This window comes from Alternaria novae-zelandiae, assembly GCF_023758075.1.
Source record: "Alternaria novae-zelandiae strain BMP 2774 chromosome Unknown scaffold_4, whole genome shotgun sequence".
Lineage (NCBI taxonomy): Eukaryota > Fungi > Ascomycota > Dothideomycetes > Pleosporales > Pleosporaceae > Alternaria > Alternaria novae-zelandiae.
Genome location: NW_026056964.1, coordinates 68,271 through 83,020, shown reverse-complemented (window position 1 = coordinate 83,020; position 14,750 = coordinate 68,271). Strand labels below are relative to the sequence as shown.

The window sequence follows — 14,750 nt, the reverse complement described above, 5'->3', positions numbered from 1 at the left end:
CGTGAAGTACTCTAATCAACATCTTATTACAATACGATGTTTGCAATGCTAACGCCGAGAGGCTACATGGTTTGATTGACAAAGATATATCGGGCGATACTACCCCCAGATGGCTACGCCACTTCAATGGTGTACGCACTCATTCCTTTTCCTCAATTTCGCAGCATTCGCTGCTCCCTTCATCGACACCTGCTTGCGGTCCAACCCGCCGATTGCCTTGCGATCCAGAGTGACACTCGCATTGTCATCGTTAGGATACTTGGCAGTGATATTTCCAAACTTCTGGTCAGCCTCTTTGGCAATATACACCACCTCACCCCCCACCATCGTGAGCTGGACACGTTGGCGACCAATCATCTCTTCCGGCACAGTGAAGTAGTCGTTCTCCAAGACGATCAGATCAGCAAATTTGCCAACCTCCAGGGATCCAATATACTTGTCAGCCCTCAGGAACTTGGCGCCGTTGATAGTGATGGCGCGAAGAGCAGCTTCGCGGGAGATGCCTTCGCCAGGAAACGTACCATTGTAAGGAGCGCCCTGAGATGCCGAGGAATGGGGGTTACCAGGATCACCTGACCGCGTGACCGCTATCTTCAGAGCAAGGAACTCGTCGAGAGGGTCGACTGGCCAGTCACTTCCGTAGGTAACGGGCCGACCGGCTTTCTCGATCTCGGCATAGGCTTGCAGGTTCTGGCGGCGGTATTCGGCTAGCGATGGGAAGGTGTTTGGGAGGTATGAAGGGGCGAGCTGCGACCACTGGAAGCTCATGATGGCGTCGACTTCCAACTCGTTGAAACGGCGCCAGTCATCCTCGTGAGAGAGCTCGTCATGCGCTAGACCAAGGCGGAAGTCGCGCCCGGGATGCGCTTTACGGAAGTATTCGGCAGCGTCAAGACCAACGCGGACAGCAAGATCGCCGTCAGCGTGGAGTTGTGCGTCTATACCGGCGAGGAAGAAGCCCGAGAGAGTACGTGCAAGAATCTCAGGTTCCCAGTACGTCTTCCTGAGCGTGCTTGGGTCAGGTGCCCATGTCGTGTTAGACCCATTGACCAAGCTCCAGTATGGCTCGATGAGAGCTGCTGTCCTTGCCGGATAAGTAATGACACCATCCAAGAAGGCCTTCACGGCCTGCCATTTGAGAGACGGAGCAGGCTGCATTGTAGAGTTGTTGTCGAATCTGCGGATGAGCTCGACAGTCTTGGCCACCAGATCAGGCACTTCGGCGACAGAGCTTGGAGCATCGATACGGTAGTCAAAGAACGCTCGTGCGCTCAAGCCTCCTCCCTGCTGAACAGCTTGAAACACCTGGTCGTACTCCTTCAAAGCCATCGCCTCTTGAAAGGTAGTGATACCGGACTGGCGCAGTAGCTGCATAGCAGCTAGAGCGGCCTTCACGGCCTCTTCTGGTGAAGGCAGAGGTATGTCGAGTAGATCAGAAGCATTGTCTTCGAGTACACCTGAAGGTTCCTGGCTTCCGGGTAGCCGTTCGATATGGCCATTAGATGGGTTTGGAGTCGCCGCGGTGATGTTGGATATCTCCAACGCCCGAGAATTTACTAGGATGGTGTGATAGTCGCTCGAGCGGACAACTACGGGTCGCTTCGTCTTGAGCGCATCGATGCTCGTCTTGTCGACAGATCCACTCCGTGATGTGAGAGTCGAATAGTCCACGTTCACCGCTTCCATCCAAGCGTCGTCCGGTTTGTCGGGTTCATCGTCAATACAGCGTTGGATATGCTGGAGAACTCCAGCTAGGTCGAGCGGCTGGTAGTTCAGGTCGCATTTGAGGAGATAGATGCCGCCACCGAGGATGTGCATATGGGAGTCGATCAAGCCTGGAATGGCAGCGTGGCCTTGGAGATTGACTACCTGGGTCGTATTGCCAATGCGTACTTTGGCATCCTCGTTTGATCCGACAAAGGTGATGACGCCGTCTTTAATTGCCAGCGCTTCGACCTTTGACGAATACGCGTCGAGCGTGTAGATGGAGCCGTTGTGGAACACGGTGTCCGCAAAGGATGGCTGTCGTGCCGGTATGGCGTTTGTTGCAGCATACAGCGCTGCAGTGGTGAGTATTCGCATGAGCATATTGGTTCCAGAGGCAGACGTAGAGAAGCTGGTATGTAGAACTTGATGGTGAGAATGCTCATACTCGGTCTCGATACCATATATAAGAAATCATCCTTCATACCGGTGATTCCAGAGTCCGCAATGCGCGAAGCGTACGCAGTCAGTATATTCTTACGGCCGAAGGCGATGTTGTATCCTTTTCCTAGACAGGCAAGTACACGCGTTCCTGGAGTGGCTGATTGCTACGAAGTATCGCCGACAGCCTCATGTTCGGATATCTTGGCACGCCGAACCCTCAGCGACAACACGATGGGATGACACGGAACATAAGCAAACTTCGTACGAATTTATGTACGAGGACATTCGGGGTTTTGGAGTCCGGAGGAGAGATCGTTCATGCAATTTGAGGATAATAAGTATTTCTTGAAGAGTGGAGGAGCGGCCAAAAACAGCGAACGGAGTCTACACACCAACGCGTCTCAGTACATCGCGCATCGATGAGATGTGTACACCGATGGCCCGAGAATGTGTCAGCATCGCGTCCTCTTGGTAAAACGTAGACATTGATTGTCCAGGCATATCAGCCTTTGATGGCATCCGCCAATGGCTGAAACCACGCTTTGGCCAGCTTCTTATTACCCGCATCATTCGGATGAACGCCATCGCCGGTCATAGTCTTCGTGTCAAACCCAGTCCACGCGTCTACGACCGTGATGGGGCTGTCTGCAGTCGTCTTGGTTGCCGCCCAAGCTTGAATCGCAGTGTTCAGGGCAACGACACGTTGCCCACACTCAGCGCAGTTCGACGGATTCATAGGAATGATCTTCGCGGCGAGAATCTTCATCGTGGGCTTCGAAGCGCGCATCTGGTCTACGAGCTTGCTGAAAGCGGTGGTGATCTCTTGGGGCGAGCGGTTGCTCCACACGTCGTTCGTACCGAGGTGCATCATGACGATGTCGGGTTTGGCGGACGAGAGCCAACCGGGAAGCTGGTTCTGGTTCGCGATGTTTACTGCTAGAAAGCCGCCCTGCCCTTCCGGATCAGCCGTGCAATGGGTACGTGGTAATAAGCTTACATGTCCCTCGTAGTGATACCCAAGGCAGCTTACATTCAGAGAAAAAAATGCTAAACATGTCCCTCGTTCTCTCCGTCGTATGGAAAGCCACAGCCCTGGCCAGCCAGACTGCCTACAAAGTCGGTGTTCTTGATACCGGCTTGTTGAAGGTTTTGCCAGAGGTAAGCCCGCCAGCAGCCCTATGTCGTGGTTAAGTACGTATTGCAGTAGTATTGGTGCAGAGTACATACTGGGCTACCGGTGATCGAATCGCCGAGAGCCATGATCTTCACCGTCGATTGGCGATTTGTTAGTTCCATTGGAGTTGCTGATGCTGCAACTGCGAAGGCTGCGATAGCCAGCCATGCCGAGCGGATGGTGACGCGCATGTTGGCAGAGTGTTTACTTTCCGTAACGTGTTGGGCGGAGCGCAACTTCTAGATTGTAATCCGATGATTATGTAGTGCAACCTTTATGTCCTTTGAAATCAACAAGAAACGTACGCCGAAGGGCTCAGCTACTCTTATCCAAAGAATGAGCCGGCTGGTCCTGCTGAAGGTCTTGGTATAGTGTTCAGTCAGCGGCAATGACAGCCTCTCTGGTGATCATGGGGTGCTCAATTTCAGTAATCAGATCTCGCTCTGCCAAATAACCACGGACAATGGCCTCAGCAGTCGCTTCGTGGATCCACAGTTCATCTAGATATGACGCACCCCGCAATGTGGTGATCAATCTTGCACGAGAAGACCCACCAATGGAAGCTATCGAAGAGAGGGTCTTCCATATCCGGGGCACTGGCGTACTCACCGAAATGCATCGCTCTTTGCAGGTGTGACGGCCAAGTTGAGGTGAGTAAACAGGTGCTATGTGCGATGCAACCAGCGCGGCCCACCGAGCTCCGCGCCGAAGTGGGATGACAACTCCATGTTCACGTCACAAGGCGTGACAAGGAAAGACACGTGCACTTCTGATGGCGATGGTGTTGTCGCAGACGGTATTGAAGTTTGATGAGTGTGGTTGTGAGTGATGCGAAGAGAGGAAGTAGGCCAGGTGGGACGATGCAGCAGCGCTCAAGGCCCGGAGCGGGTCGCGCACTTCCCCGCTGCCCCAGGCGGTCATCGACACTAACGGCAAAGGATTCCAGCGAACTATTGTTACATACCCAGGTACCTAGATTACTCACATCTGATTTATCGTGTTCCTCAACCCCAAGACAAGGATTCTACCATGTCGGATGGTCGGATGGTCGGATGACAGCCCCCGAGCCGTACCTAGGTACCTACCTAGGTAGTCTTGCTGAATGATGCAAAGCTCGACGCCACGATAGAGCGCGACATTCGACCAGCCACCTTATTCACATCTCGCAGAGAGCGGTCCAGCAAATGACGAAACACGAGCCCTTGCTCAATGGCAAGTCCCTCAGCGCAATGCCTAGGCACTTTGCATTCGTGAAGAAGGTAAGGTATATACCAGCCTGCTGTTTCCTCGGTCTCGACATCAAGGAGACCAAGGGGAAGAAGCTTGATAGTGGTACACCTATTCCCCTGCGTGTTCAGAATAGATTCTAGTGGTCATGCTAGACGCCTTCTTCTTGTCGATCGCAATGTTGCTACCACTGCAGAACCAGCACGAAATGTCCGCAATAGAGTTTGGAAAGATCGCGGAGGTTTATTTTACGCGATGCAAATAGCTGCTCCGTCGACTGTGACATCCCGCTAGACGCTACAGGTGTTTTCGCCGTGCCATGACATGTCAGATCTGCAATCGGGCTGTGTTTGAGTTGGCGACCAACGACGGGCTAGGAGGGCGGCTCGGGGGTCTGGGTATACTTGGGATTGAAAGCCGTTGCAAGGAAGCCCTGGGCGGAGTGAATGTACGTGATGTTTCCGCGACCATGGGTACATCTTCACGGAACTTTTTGCCATAGGACGCAGTGCAGAAGTCCGATCAGATTCGCATTACGGATATAAGATTGTCCCATCCATGACATAGCGTATTGGAGATTCCCATTGATGAGTAAACATCGTACGATTAAAGTCGATGATCTCGTGAACTGTCACCGTTGGGTGTGATGGGGAGCGTCACGGAACATTAGCGCATCAACGAACCTACTCGGATTTCCTCGTGATAGTGTCCCCCGATAGTATTCTCCTGGAAACACTAGAAGCTGCCCCTTAGCACTTCGAACATTGCTGTCCTTCCAACTTGATCTGCTAAGGCACGTCAGTCGTCAGGATCAATGAAACCCGGTACACTGGTGAGATCCAGTGTCACCGGCCCTTCTTCTGCCGGTTTCCGATCTATGTATATGGGAGATGCGATTCGTCTAACACACGGTGTTTTGCTACTGTGCTCATCTACGCGAAGACGCCCGGGAGGCAGAACGCCGATCGTCCGGAACACCCTCCGACAGGTATGGAAACGACCAGCGATCCGGTTCGCGGACCGATTGAGATTGCTATAAGTACATGCGCGATTCACGGTCGCGAAAGGGAGGCAACGGGTATAAGAAGCGACCGGCATGTTGGCGCGCAATCGGGCCGTTACCGAGGTGCCAGGCTCGAACGGGCTAGCAAGCGATGCCTGTGGAGATGCCGGAGGGTGATCGACAGCTCCGTCGGCATCGTCGACGTTGCGTGCCACAGGGAGCATCTCCGTCAGACGCGTGGCTCACGTGTCATGCAGATGACGGCGGCAGGTCGGTTCAAGGCGTCCGTCGATGTTGAGGCCTCATGCTTGGCCGTGTTAGGCAGGCGGCATTCCCAGGTATCATAGCCCAGCGCTCAGGTACGTACCTTGGTGCGCTAATCAAGAACCCCTTGGGCCTTGGTGCTATACTCGAAGGATATCAAATTCAAGCCTTCCGACGGGTGGCGCTGCATTCTCACCCGCGTCAATAATCGCGGCTAATAGTGGAGGCCAAGACTGGTATTAGCCATTCAGCGCGCGGCGGAGTTCGACTGTATGAACGAGTGGTGGGTATAGAAAAGAGGCGTTTTGCACACTGCGCCATCGGGTTCAGGAGATGATAACCGAGATGCATTCCCTGGCAGGCGGCACGTCGCGAGGCACCGTGCGCTGTTCCGTTGAGAGCTATCAACATCAGACCGGGAAGTGGAGAGGAGAGGAGAGGAGACGGGTTCATGCATGAGCAAGTTTCGGAAGAAAGATGTCAAATTCTATGTAACAATTGCTCAGTGAAGTACCGAGTTTGGCTCAGCGACGAGATCCTTCTGGCTCTCGCTGTCGCTGATGCGCGAGCTCTGTTCGAAATGCTGCTCGAAATGTCGCGAAACGTAAATGTTCTTCCCATACATGCCCCCTTCTTCAGAAGTGGTCTGGTATGGTGTTGTGCTACCAGGTCGACCCAATTCAAAATCGTCGTCCATGCGTCTTGCTGTGCTCCTGACTCCAATTTGCTTCGTGCTGGCTCCAGTTCCCGTGCCATTTCCGTAGATTGCTCTGCTGGCGTTGAGCGATGAAGAGAAGCCGGGAATGATCTTGACGACCAGTGGCTTAAGTGCAGGAAGTGATGCGCACACGATAGCAAGGTTCATCTCGATCGCGGACCAGTAAGCTGTTGGTGCACTGTAATAAGTGTTGTCGTCGGGATGTGCAACCAGGACGACAAGGGCGTGGAGCCGAAGAATCGATACGACACACACAAACCAACCGATAGTGAGGATGGCTAGGAGAGCAACCTTCTGACGCATGGCAATTTGCAGGGTCCAGATGACTCGAACGGGAAGGAAGGCCACGAGAAGATCGGTGACGATGTTGATGCTGGCGTTCACATACCAAATCCTATGACCAAATTAGCATTGCGTATCGTAAAGCTGAGCACGTTGGTAGCACTCACGTCTTGTTGTCGATACACTTCGAAGTCGGCTGCTCAAGGATCTTCCAGTAAGCGTGGATAGGGACGCATGTGAAGATCGAAGTGATGATCGTAGATACACCCCAAAGGATGCAAATGGCCATAACGATGTGGAGAGGGATGCGCATCTCTCGCACAGTGAAGATCCGGCCGTACTGCAGGAGGATAGACACTTTGGTGAACATGAGGCTGGCGTTGTAGCAAATGATACTCCAGAACAGGTACTGGGATACATTAGCTTGGTAGTATGAAGAAGGGTCTGTTCCTCACCTTCAAGATGATTTCAACTCCGGTAGGGAATTCGATGAGGGCGGCGTGTTTGCCGTTGCCAGCGTTTGCTTGCATGACTTGAAGTATACCGGTGGCGATTGAGAGAGCCATGGAGACTACGATGGTGTAGTCTTCCCATCCTAATGCTCGTCCCAAGTATCGAAGTCGAGTGAAGAGACGTAGGCCAACGCATATCACCGCGATGCATGTAAAGGCAACGACGATAGACTTGGTGAGCGGACCCCGATCGTCCTTGGCCAGGGCAGCCGACTGTTCGGGTGTTAAAGGATCCATGGCGGTTGCAAAAAGGTACAGACGATGCCACAGGTAGCTTGTCAATGTGTCGGACAGGTACAATGAGGCGACCAAGGCAATCCTTTACATATGTATTCGCGGTTCCCTGTGTGTGGAAGAGTACATGTGTCAGGCACGGCGCCCAGAGGTACCTGCACTGCAGGCTGCACGGGCTAGTGCGCCAGTTCACACAGAACCGGGATGCTACGTCGTTTGAGGAGGTATCCGAAACTCAAAACCGATGGATAAACATGACCCTGGAAGCAGCGGTAGGGAAGATCTGGGGAGATGCTGTGCCTAACGAAGGAGCTAGACTTAGCGGACGGCAAGAAGTTGGCTCGGGCCAACGAGACTAGACACTCCTCACGGAACACGCAAATAGTCCAGATTCGAGGGGCGTATTTCATGGCGAACCGCTGCAGTAAGCAAGACGACATACGAACGCACTTGCATGATGCAGTCCATGCGTTTCTCGTGATGGATGATGATCTTTGCCGCCAACCGAATGAACGTCTCCAAACCAGGAACTCGTCCCTCGGTTCGCCGGGTGAAGATCATGCAGGTGCTTTGACGAACGAGCTTTCGCGTGGCGCACCCGATGTTACACAAGAAATCGTCTTGGTCGAATACACGACGTCCGTTGCTGAATGACCAGACAGGCTAAGTCCGTACGGAATGGCTTTGATGATCAGGCGAGAGCTCAGCACGAAGTTGTTGACGCGAACATACTACGATTGTTCCTGCTGTTCGTTGGCCGTATTCTTAGCAAATCTTCCCGCCTCTGTACTGCCTGGTGAACTTGTGCGTCCGCGTCAAGATGATATCTTCACATGCTGAGGGGTACACCAGCACGGAATAGAACAGGGTACCACTCGGGGCTGGTAGCGTCATGCACGAAAGCCACCAAATACCGGCTAATTTGTGTGGTGTAATCTGCCCGTAGTCCTAGTGCGACACTAAAGTAGAAGATGGCGAGTCTTGATGTTCGGAAGCATCCCTGCGGATCGGACTTCAAACTCTATCATCTTTAGCTGCCTTACAGCGTACCAACCTGGTGCGCTCTGGTCCGCCGTTCAAGACAGGCCCTGCAAGATAGCTGATTAGAAGGATACATCGTATAGTGCTTGTAAGGCGGGCCGCCTTTGTCCGTGTTGTAGACCGCGGGTTTAAAGAAACTCCAGTGTATTGATGAGGCGCAACGCCACGCCATGATTCCACCGTGTCCGCAGTTGTCTCAACAGGCGCGGAAGGCCTCGCAGCTGTACGCACACTCTTGTGCGTCGCAAACACCGTGCGAGATCATCTCGCCTAACAAAGCCCTGTTTAGTGTACTGCTGAGTCTTGTCACCGATCAGGCGTTACACAACATCGCGACGCATTTGCCATTTTGGCATACCAAGCAATGCAGCGTGTGTCGTTCGCGTGGGAAAGATTTGCTGAAGGATCATCCTTGAGGTAACGTCCGTTTCAAACTCGAGTACTGCCTCAGGAACCATGATCCCGTGCAGATATTGTGCTGGCAGCGGCATAACGCGGGGTGCGACAGGAATCCTACAGCTGAGGTGTGCCCGGACAGGGTCGGTTACAAAGTTTGCGCTACGTCAGCGATGCAGCCAGACGAACGCCCATGCGACATCAGTTGATTTGTGATATGTCGTGCAGTGTGAAAAAGGTTTTGTAGAAATGCGTCATGAGTTTGCCATGTATAGTGCTTGCGAGCATGTGGATGCCTGAGAAGGGAGAAGATGCCGGAACCTCGGAAGCATCTCGCGAAACGTGATCTCAGCCGGAACGGGTCGATAGCGCCAAATTGTTCCCTTGGCGCACTAGTCTAGTTCGAGACCGCAGCAACGATTGAGGTCCGTGAGAGCTGACCTCGAACGCCATGCATGATAATTGTGTCTTTACTAGCCACGCAGATCTTCGAACCTCCTCAACGATGCAGACTTAGTGCACGTATCTATGCTGTAACGTGGACTGCGATGTGGCACGTATGTCGATTGCTGTTCTCATCCTACAGTACCGCGCCTCTGGCACCTTCACGTTTCAATAGCTTGAGTATGTATAGCCAGGGTCTATCTAGATCCTGCACGAAGATGGGTTCGCCGTTGGATCGACATATGGCATGGCATCTTCGCGATTGACACTCTCTAGGTAAGCGAAAACGGCGTAAGGCGCCCCGCAGTAGGTGTAAGCTGACCCAAACGAACAGTTCAAGCACAAGCCAATGTCTTCTCAGCAGTCTCGACGCTCCAGTTCAGCGATCGTCGACCCCTGATCTGCAGTCACTGATCACTACCTAGGCACCTAGAGAGAGACAGAGACCTCGAACCAACATGTCACCTCGCATTGACACACCATTCCACGTCTGCCAGAACTTTAAGTTCTTGAAGCCGTCTGCATCTCGCCATTTCAGTCGCCACGCGTTTGACAATGTTGTGACCAAGCATTATTCTGCTACATACTGACCGCGCCACTCGAATCACGTTGCTGAGAGAACATGTGAAGCTCGAACTGACGCGGAAGGCGCTGCATGATACCGGCTTGGACGCGAACATCGTAGTTGATCATCCGGGAATAAATATCGATACATTTGTCAAGACGCAAGGCGTACTACAAACGCCGGGAGAAACGCCTCAGTCTTCAGCTCGGTATCCCAACCCTTGAGGCCGGCTACACGGCAATCAAGACACTCAAGTACTGGCTGGCTTAACGCCTCACAACCAACTCACCATTATCTGAGTTTCGAGATCAAGCTACGTATATCACTTGTCGGATGAGACTCCGCTGGCATGCGAAGTACACGGGGGTGGACAAACTTTCGACGATAAGGAACGTTTGTATTGACTGCGCGTGTTTGTGCTACCGCTAAAGTCAACTACTGCAATACGATCAGCACAGAACTGTGTGATTACTATACGCGTTTACAGTTATGAGCCCACGAAAGGAAGATAGCTGTCCATGGCGTCATGAGTTCGAAACCATGGAAGGCGCAGTTACACTAATGTCTAGGTAGTTATGCGAAGATTCTTGCAGTTGACGTAGAAGAGAACTTTGGAGACTACGGACCCTCTATATTTGATGTGTGATTTGTATCACCTATACGTTGAGAATGCAATAATATGAATCACTTCGCATGGTAGTTTTAGTAGACTTCTAATCTACAATTTGATCGCCTGGGCTGCTCGGGGAATAGCACCTTGGCGCCATCCCACCACATGTGTGTCGACATGCAGAAACGCATACACCGCTGTTTTCGTCGCGCACCTATAGATCGTTGGAATCCATTTCCTCGGATAGAGCGCCGTAAGCCTTACAATGTACAAGGACAGTAATAAGTGGGCGTTAAGCTCACGCCGCTCATACGCTCGCATTCCCTTCACCCAAATTTTGCTACGACACAGGGGCTGAGTGGGCAGCTGCCGCTCTGTATGCCTTCCTCTGTGCTACAAATCTTCTCCAGATCGCAACGGCCTTCACTATCAAGGAATAATATTCCGAAGATGACAACAACACTGGTTCACGACGCTCGAATCCAAGCCAATCGATCCAGCGAAGGCCTATAAAGCCCCCACTTAATGATGCCGAGAGAACACTCGCAAGACGATCTATCTGGTCCTGGGTCAAATGCGCATCCCGGACTTCGAGACCAAGCTTCAGGTAACCTCGTCCAGGGGGCCTGTGATGCTCGCGGGCTAGCCTTGTATAGTGTGCCTGTTGCAACATCGGTGCTAAAAGTATGTGGCGCTTGTCCGGTAGCAGAGAGGATAACTCAGAGCTTGTACCTGGTCGTCCCGAGCTCATCTCAATCCATTGATGAAGTCTCTGCGTCGAAAAGACGGAGTCCTCGTTGCTTTCGTGGAGCTCTTTCAAACCGTCAATCAATCTGCGCGTAAATGACTCGGAGCCAGGAGCCCTCTGATCACAGTTGTTTATCAACTGAAATCGCCTGGTAGCATCATAGTCCCTGTCGTCGGAGTTGCTGACGTCCTTGGACACATGACCTATATTGCTGTTGCTAGCGTACGTTGTGTCTAGTATCGCAAGAACGTCTCCGTCGATTTCATCTGAACAAAGAAGGTTTTCTGTCTTGTACCAGTTTATCTCAGCACTAGTTGAAGTCTTACGAAGCGTTGATGAGTCCAAGGATGGTATGAATTCGAGTCGACCAGAATTCTTATAGTGAACAGCGTAGCCCGTGTAGAACACGATCAACAAAGTAGAAGGTGTATCGTAGGTCGCAACAAACGTGGTCACAGCTCGATTCATCTGATGCTGTGGTTTGCTCTGGTGGTTGAGCTCAACAACCTCAGTCTCGAAATTAAAACGCTCCCGGAAGACATGTTGGAGCTCCGCTACCTGTGATCGAGTCAGAACTATGAATCTTTGTCTTTTTCAAAAGCCGAGAAAGCTTGTAAGAAGCTTCCCGATAGTGCTGGAAGGTGACATGAATCTGATGCTACTTACTTCGTCGCTGGTTTGCAACTCATCCAATTCATCCGTCCATTTCAACAGCAACACAGCAACTTGTGCATAGCCTCTGGGTACTCCTATGTTCTTGGTGATTGCTTCCGTCCACCAGCTCTGCATTCTCAATGAATGTTCTTTCGCCTCGTCGCTCGCAGGGTATTTCCTTCGTTCCGGGCCAGTGGGTGTCGTTTCAAAAGCTTCCTCGGCGCTTCTTTTACGTGAACTATCAAGTGCCAGCTTCCGCTGCATCTCCAATTCGAGACGATCGAATGCATTTGATTTGCCTTCTCCGTATATAGGTGGCATGTGTATGTCGAACAGGCCAAGTAGAGAATAGATTGCGTCTTCTTCCCGTTTGGTTTCCCGCCCAGCTGCTCAAGACATCCGCTCTTCTATACTAAACTCTGAGAAGTTCAGCTGGAAGGTCTCCAAAGCTAGCGAAGGAATACCCGTTGCTTGACGGATGGCCAGCGACAATGTTTGCTTATCACCAAGGCGCTCCCCATCAACGGTGAAGAACTCAACAGAAGCTGGAGCGAGTAGTTCCTGTAGAGTCCAGCCCCTGGTGAACCATTTGCTCTTCTGGAATGCAGTCTTCCAAGGCGTTCGAGGCGGGGCTGTCACATCGGAAAGATAGACGTAGCATCGGGTTGAATGTTGATACCATGCGAACATGGAGTTTATCGCTTTCGAGAGTTCCACGCTATCTTTCTTATCGATGCAGCACGTATCCACCTAACAAGTATTAGCCGATACGCGAAGGACGCAGAACATCATCAGCCCACCCAGAAGAATTCAAGGCCATCGTTAGCAGCTTGGTCAGCGCAGAAGTGTAGTTTGGCATAGCCTTGCTTTTCTTTGCCTCTGCCTTTCATGATGTCTTTGAACGACACTTCACTGTTATCGGAACCCCAGGTATGTGACAGTATCGCGTAAGGCGGCAGCTGTCTGTCGTCATAGTCAGCAAGGCTGAACTCGCCGTCGGTGTCACGCTTCAGGAGGTGCATGGTGTAAAAGCAGCTGTGGAAGGAAGCTGATCAAGTTGACATCAGAGGTGGTCGCGATGAAGATTCGCAGATCGTGCCCTGACAGCAGCGAAGGAGCGAAAGATAACATAATCACGTCAGCAGTGGCGTGGCGCTTTTCCGTTGAGGGATCGAGGTGCATCCTTCTGAGAGACATGGGTTGGCGTCGCGCGAAGCTGAAGTGGGGCGGGGCAGATTGGCAGGGTCTACTTCGTACAGTACCTAGGTACAACGGCAACGGCGCTTTGCATTCCTGGAAACATCTAATACTCTATCTACTACACTTTAACAACAAAAATGCACGGCGACCGCCCCATGAGGCTCGCGGATTCGGGATATATGTTCGGTGAGATCGAGCTGAGTTGCGTTACGACACGCATGCGGCCATCTGCCGACATACCTAGGTTTCTAGGTATCGAGTAAGCCGGCTGCGCCCCCAAGACGCACATCTCAGCCTTCCTACACCCGCAGATCATGAGCTTATGATTCTGGCTCTTGTCTCCTTCTCATGGGCTGTCCCATCTTTTGGCTACCTGACTGAGAACGTAACGTGTGCTGCGTCGAAAGCACAGAATGGCGGATCCTCTCAGCATCGCAGGATCCGTGGTCGGCATCACCGCAGCAGGCGTACAGGCCTCCGTAAAGCTATATGCCCTAGCCGAAAAGGTCGCGACAGCCAGCCAGCGAGTTACAAGCATCGCAGACGACATCAGCAGCACATGCGCTATCCTCAACCAAGTGCGCGAACTCATTATACCACAGCCGGATGCGCAAGGTACTCTCAAGTCGGTTTTCAACTCCATCGCTCTCAACGATATTTCGCATGCTCTTCGTCGCTGCAGGTCTTCATTCACGGAGATCGAAGCTCTTTTGCGGCGCGCATTTGAGCAAGTGGGGAAACGCCCTGCTCTGCGCTCGAACATCGAGCTATCTCGGTTCGAAAGGGCGAAATGGCCGTTCCTACAACCACAGTTCGACGACCTGCGCAATGATCTTCGAGATGCGAAGGGAAATCTTGTATTGATGATTGCTGTGGCCAGTCTTGCGCTTGCACAGAGAGATGGACGTCAACGACCGATTCATGAAACGGAGAGGCTGGAGCTTGGATCCACGATTGTGCAACTGCAACGGGCACGTCCCATCGCATCGCATCACCGCGACACTCCTCAGGCCTCTCGAAATGGGCTTCAAGATTCATCAGATGTGGCTATCAGGGATACAGCAATCACATTTGAGAACGCGACGGAGTCAGGATTACGCCTAAGCATACATAGGAGCAGCGTGCCACAATATGGAAATGAGACTTCGGTGAACGCCAGCTCGTTCATCTCACAGCCACGTATCCTGTCTGGATCACCTGACAGTGATAGAACACTTGGGCTATCCCCTAGTCAAGGTACCTCAACCTTGGTAGACACTCCTGGGCAGCCTGTGGCTGACAATGCACCGGAAGGCCCGATTGTAACAGATCAACCGGGCCCGCATACACATACAACGACAGACGCTACCAACACACCGCTGGCTGAGCGACGAGTACCAGGTCCGGCACGTAATGTCTCCACGTCTGGACCGAACATCTTTTCGGACACCGCAATGCCGATGCCCTTGACTGCAATGCACGCAGTCATACCTCCCCCTCCCCCTAATTCTCTACCCTATTCTCCCTATTCACCACCTCCACCCCCTTCAC

At 52.3% G+C, this 14,750-nt stretch overlaps 3 protein-coding genes across 3 annotated transcripts; all 3 read right to left on the bottom strand.

Annotated features, from left to right (window-relative positions):
* Nucleotides 1-123: 123 nt before the first annotated feature.
* On the bottom strand, nt 124-2,088 carry J4E88_002547 (uncharacterized protein; the record flags this gene model as incomplete). The annotated part of the gene is made up of 1 exon (XM_049396208.1): nt 124-2,088. The coding sequence occupies one exon, from the start codon at nt 2,086-2,088 to the stop codon at nt 124-126; it is 1,965 nt and encodes a 654-aa protein (XP_049257556.1).
* A 562-nt stretch (nt 2,089-2,650) lies between these two features.
* J4E88_002546 (uncharacterized protein) lies at nt 2,651-3,513 on the bottom strand (the record flags this gene model as incomplete). The annotated part of the gene is made up of 3 exons (XM_049396207.1): nt 2,651-3,097; nt 3,202-3,324; nt 3,376-3,513. 3 exons carry the CDS (start codon nt 3,511-3,513, stop codon nt 2,651-2,653), a joined length of 708 nt encoding a protein of 235 aa, XP_049257555.1.
* A 2,805-nt stretch (nt 3,514-6,318) lies between these two features.
* On the bottom strand, nt 6,319-7,565 carry J4E88_002545 (uncharacterized protein; the record flags this gene model as incomplete). The annotated part of the gene is made up of 3 exons (XM_049396206.1): nt 6,319-6,928; nt 6,984-7,225; nt 7,272-7,565. The coding sequence occupies 3 exons, from the start codon at nt 7,563-7,565 to the stop codon at nt 6,319-6,321; spliced, it is 1,146 nt and encodes a 381-aa protein (XP_049257554.1).
* Between the last annotated feature and the right edge of the window lie 7,185 nt (nt 7,566-14,750).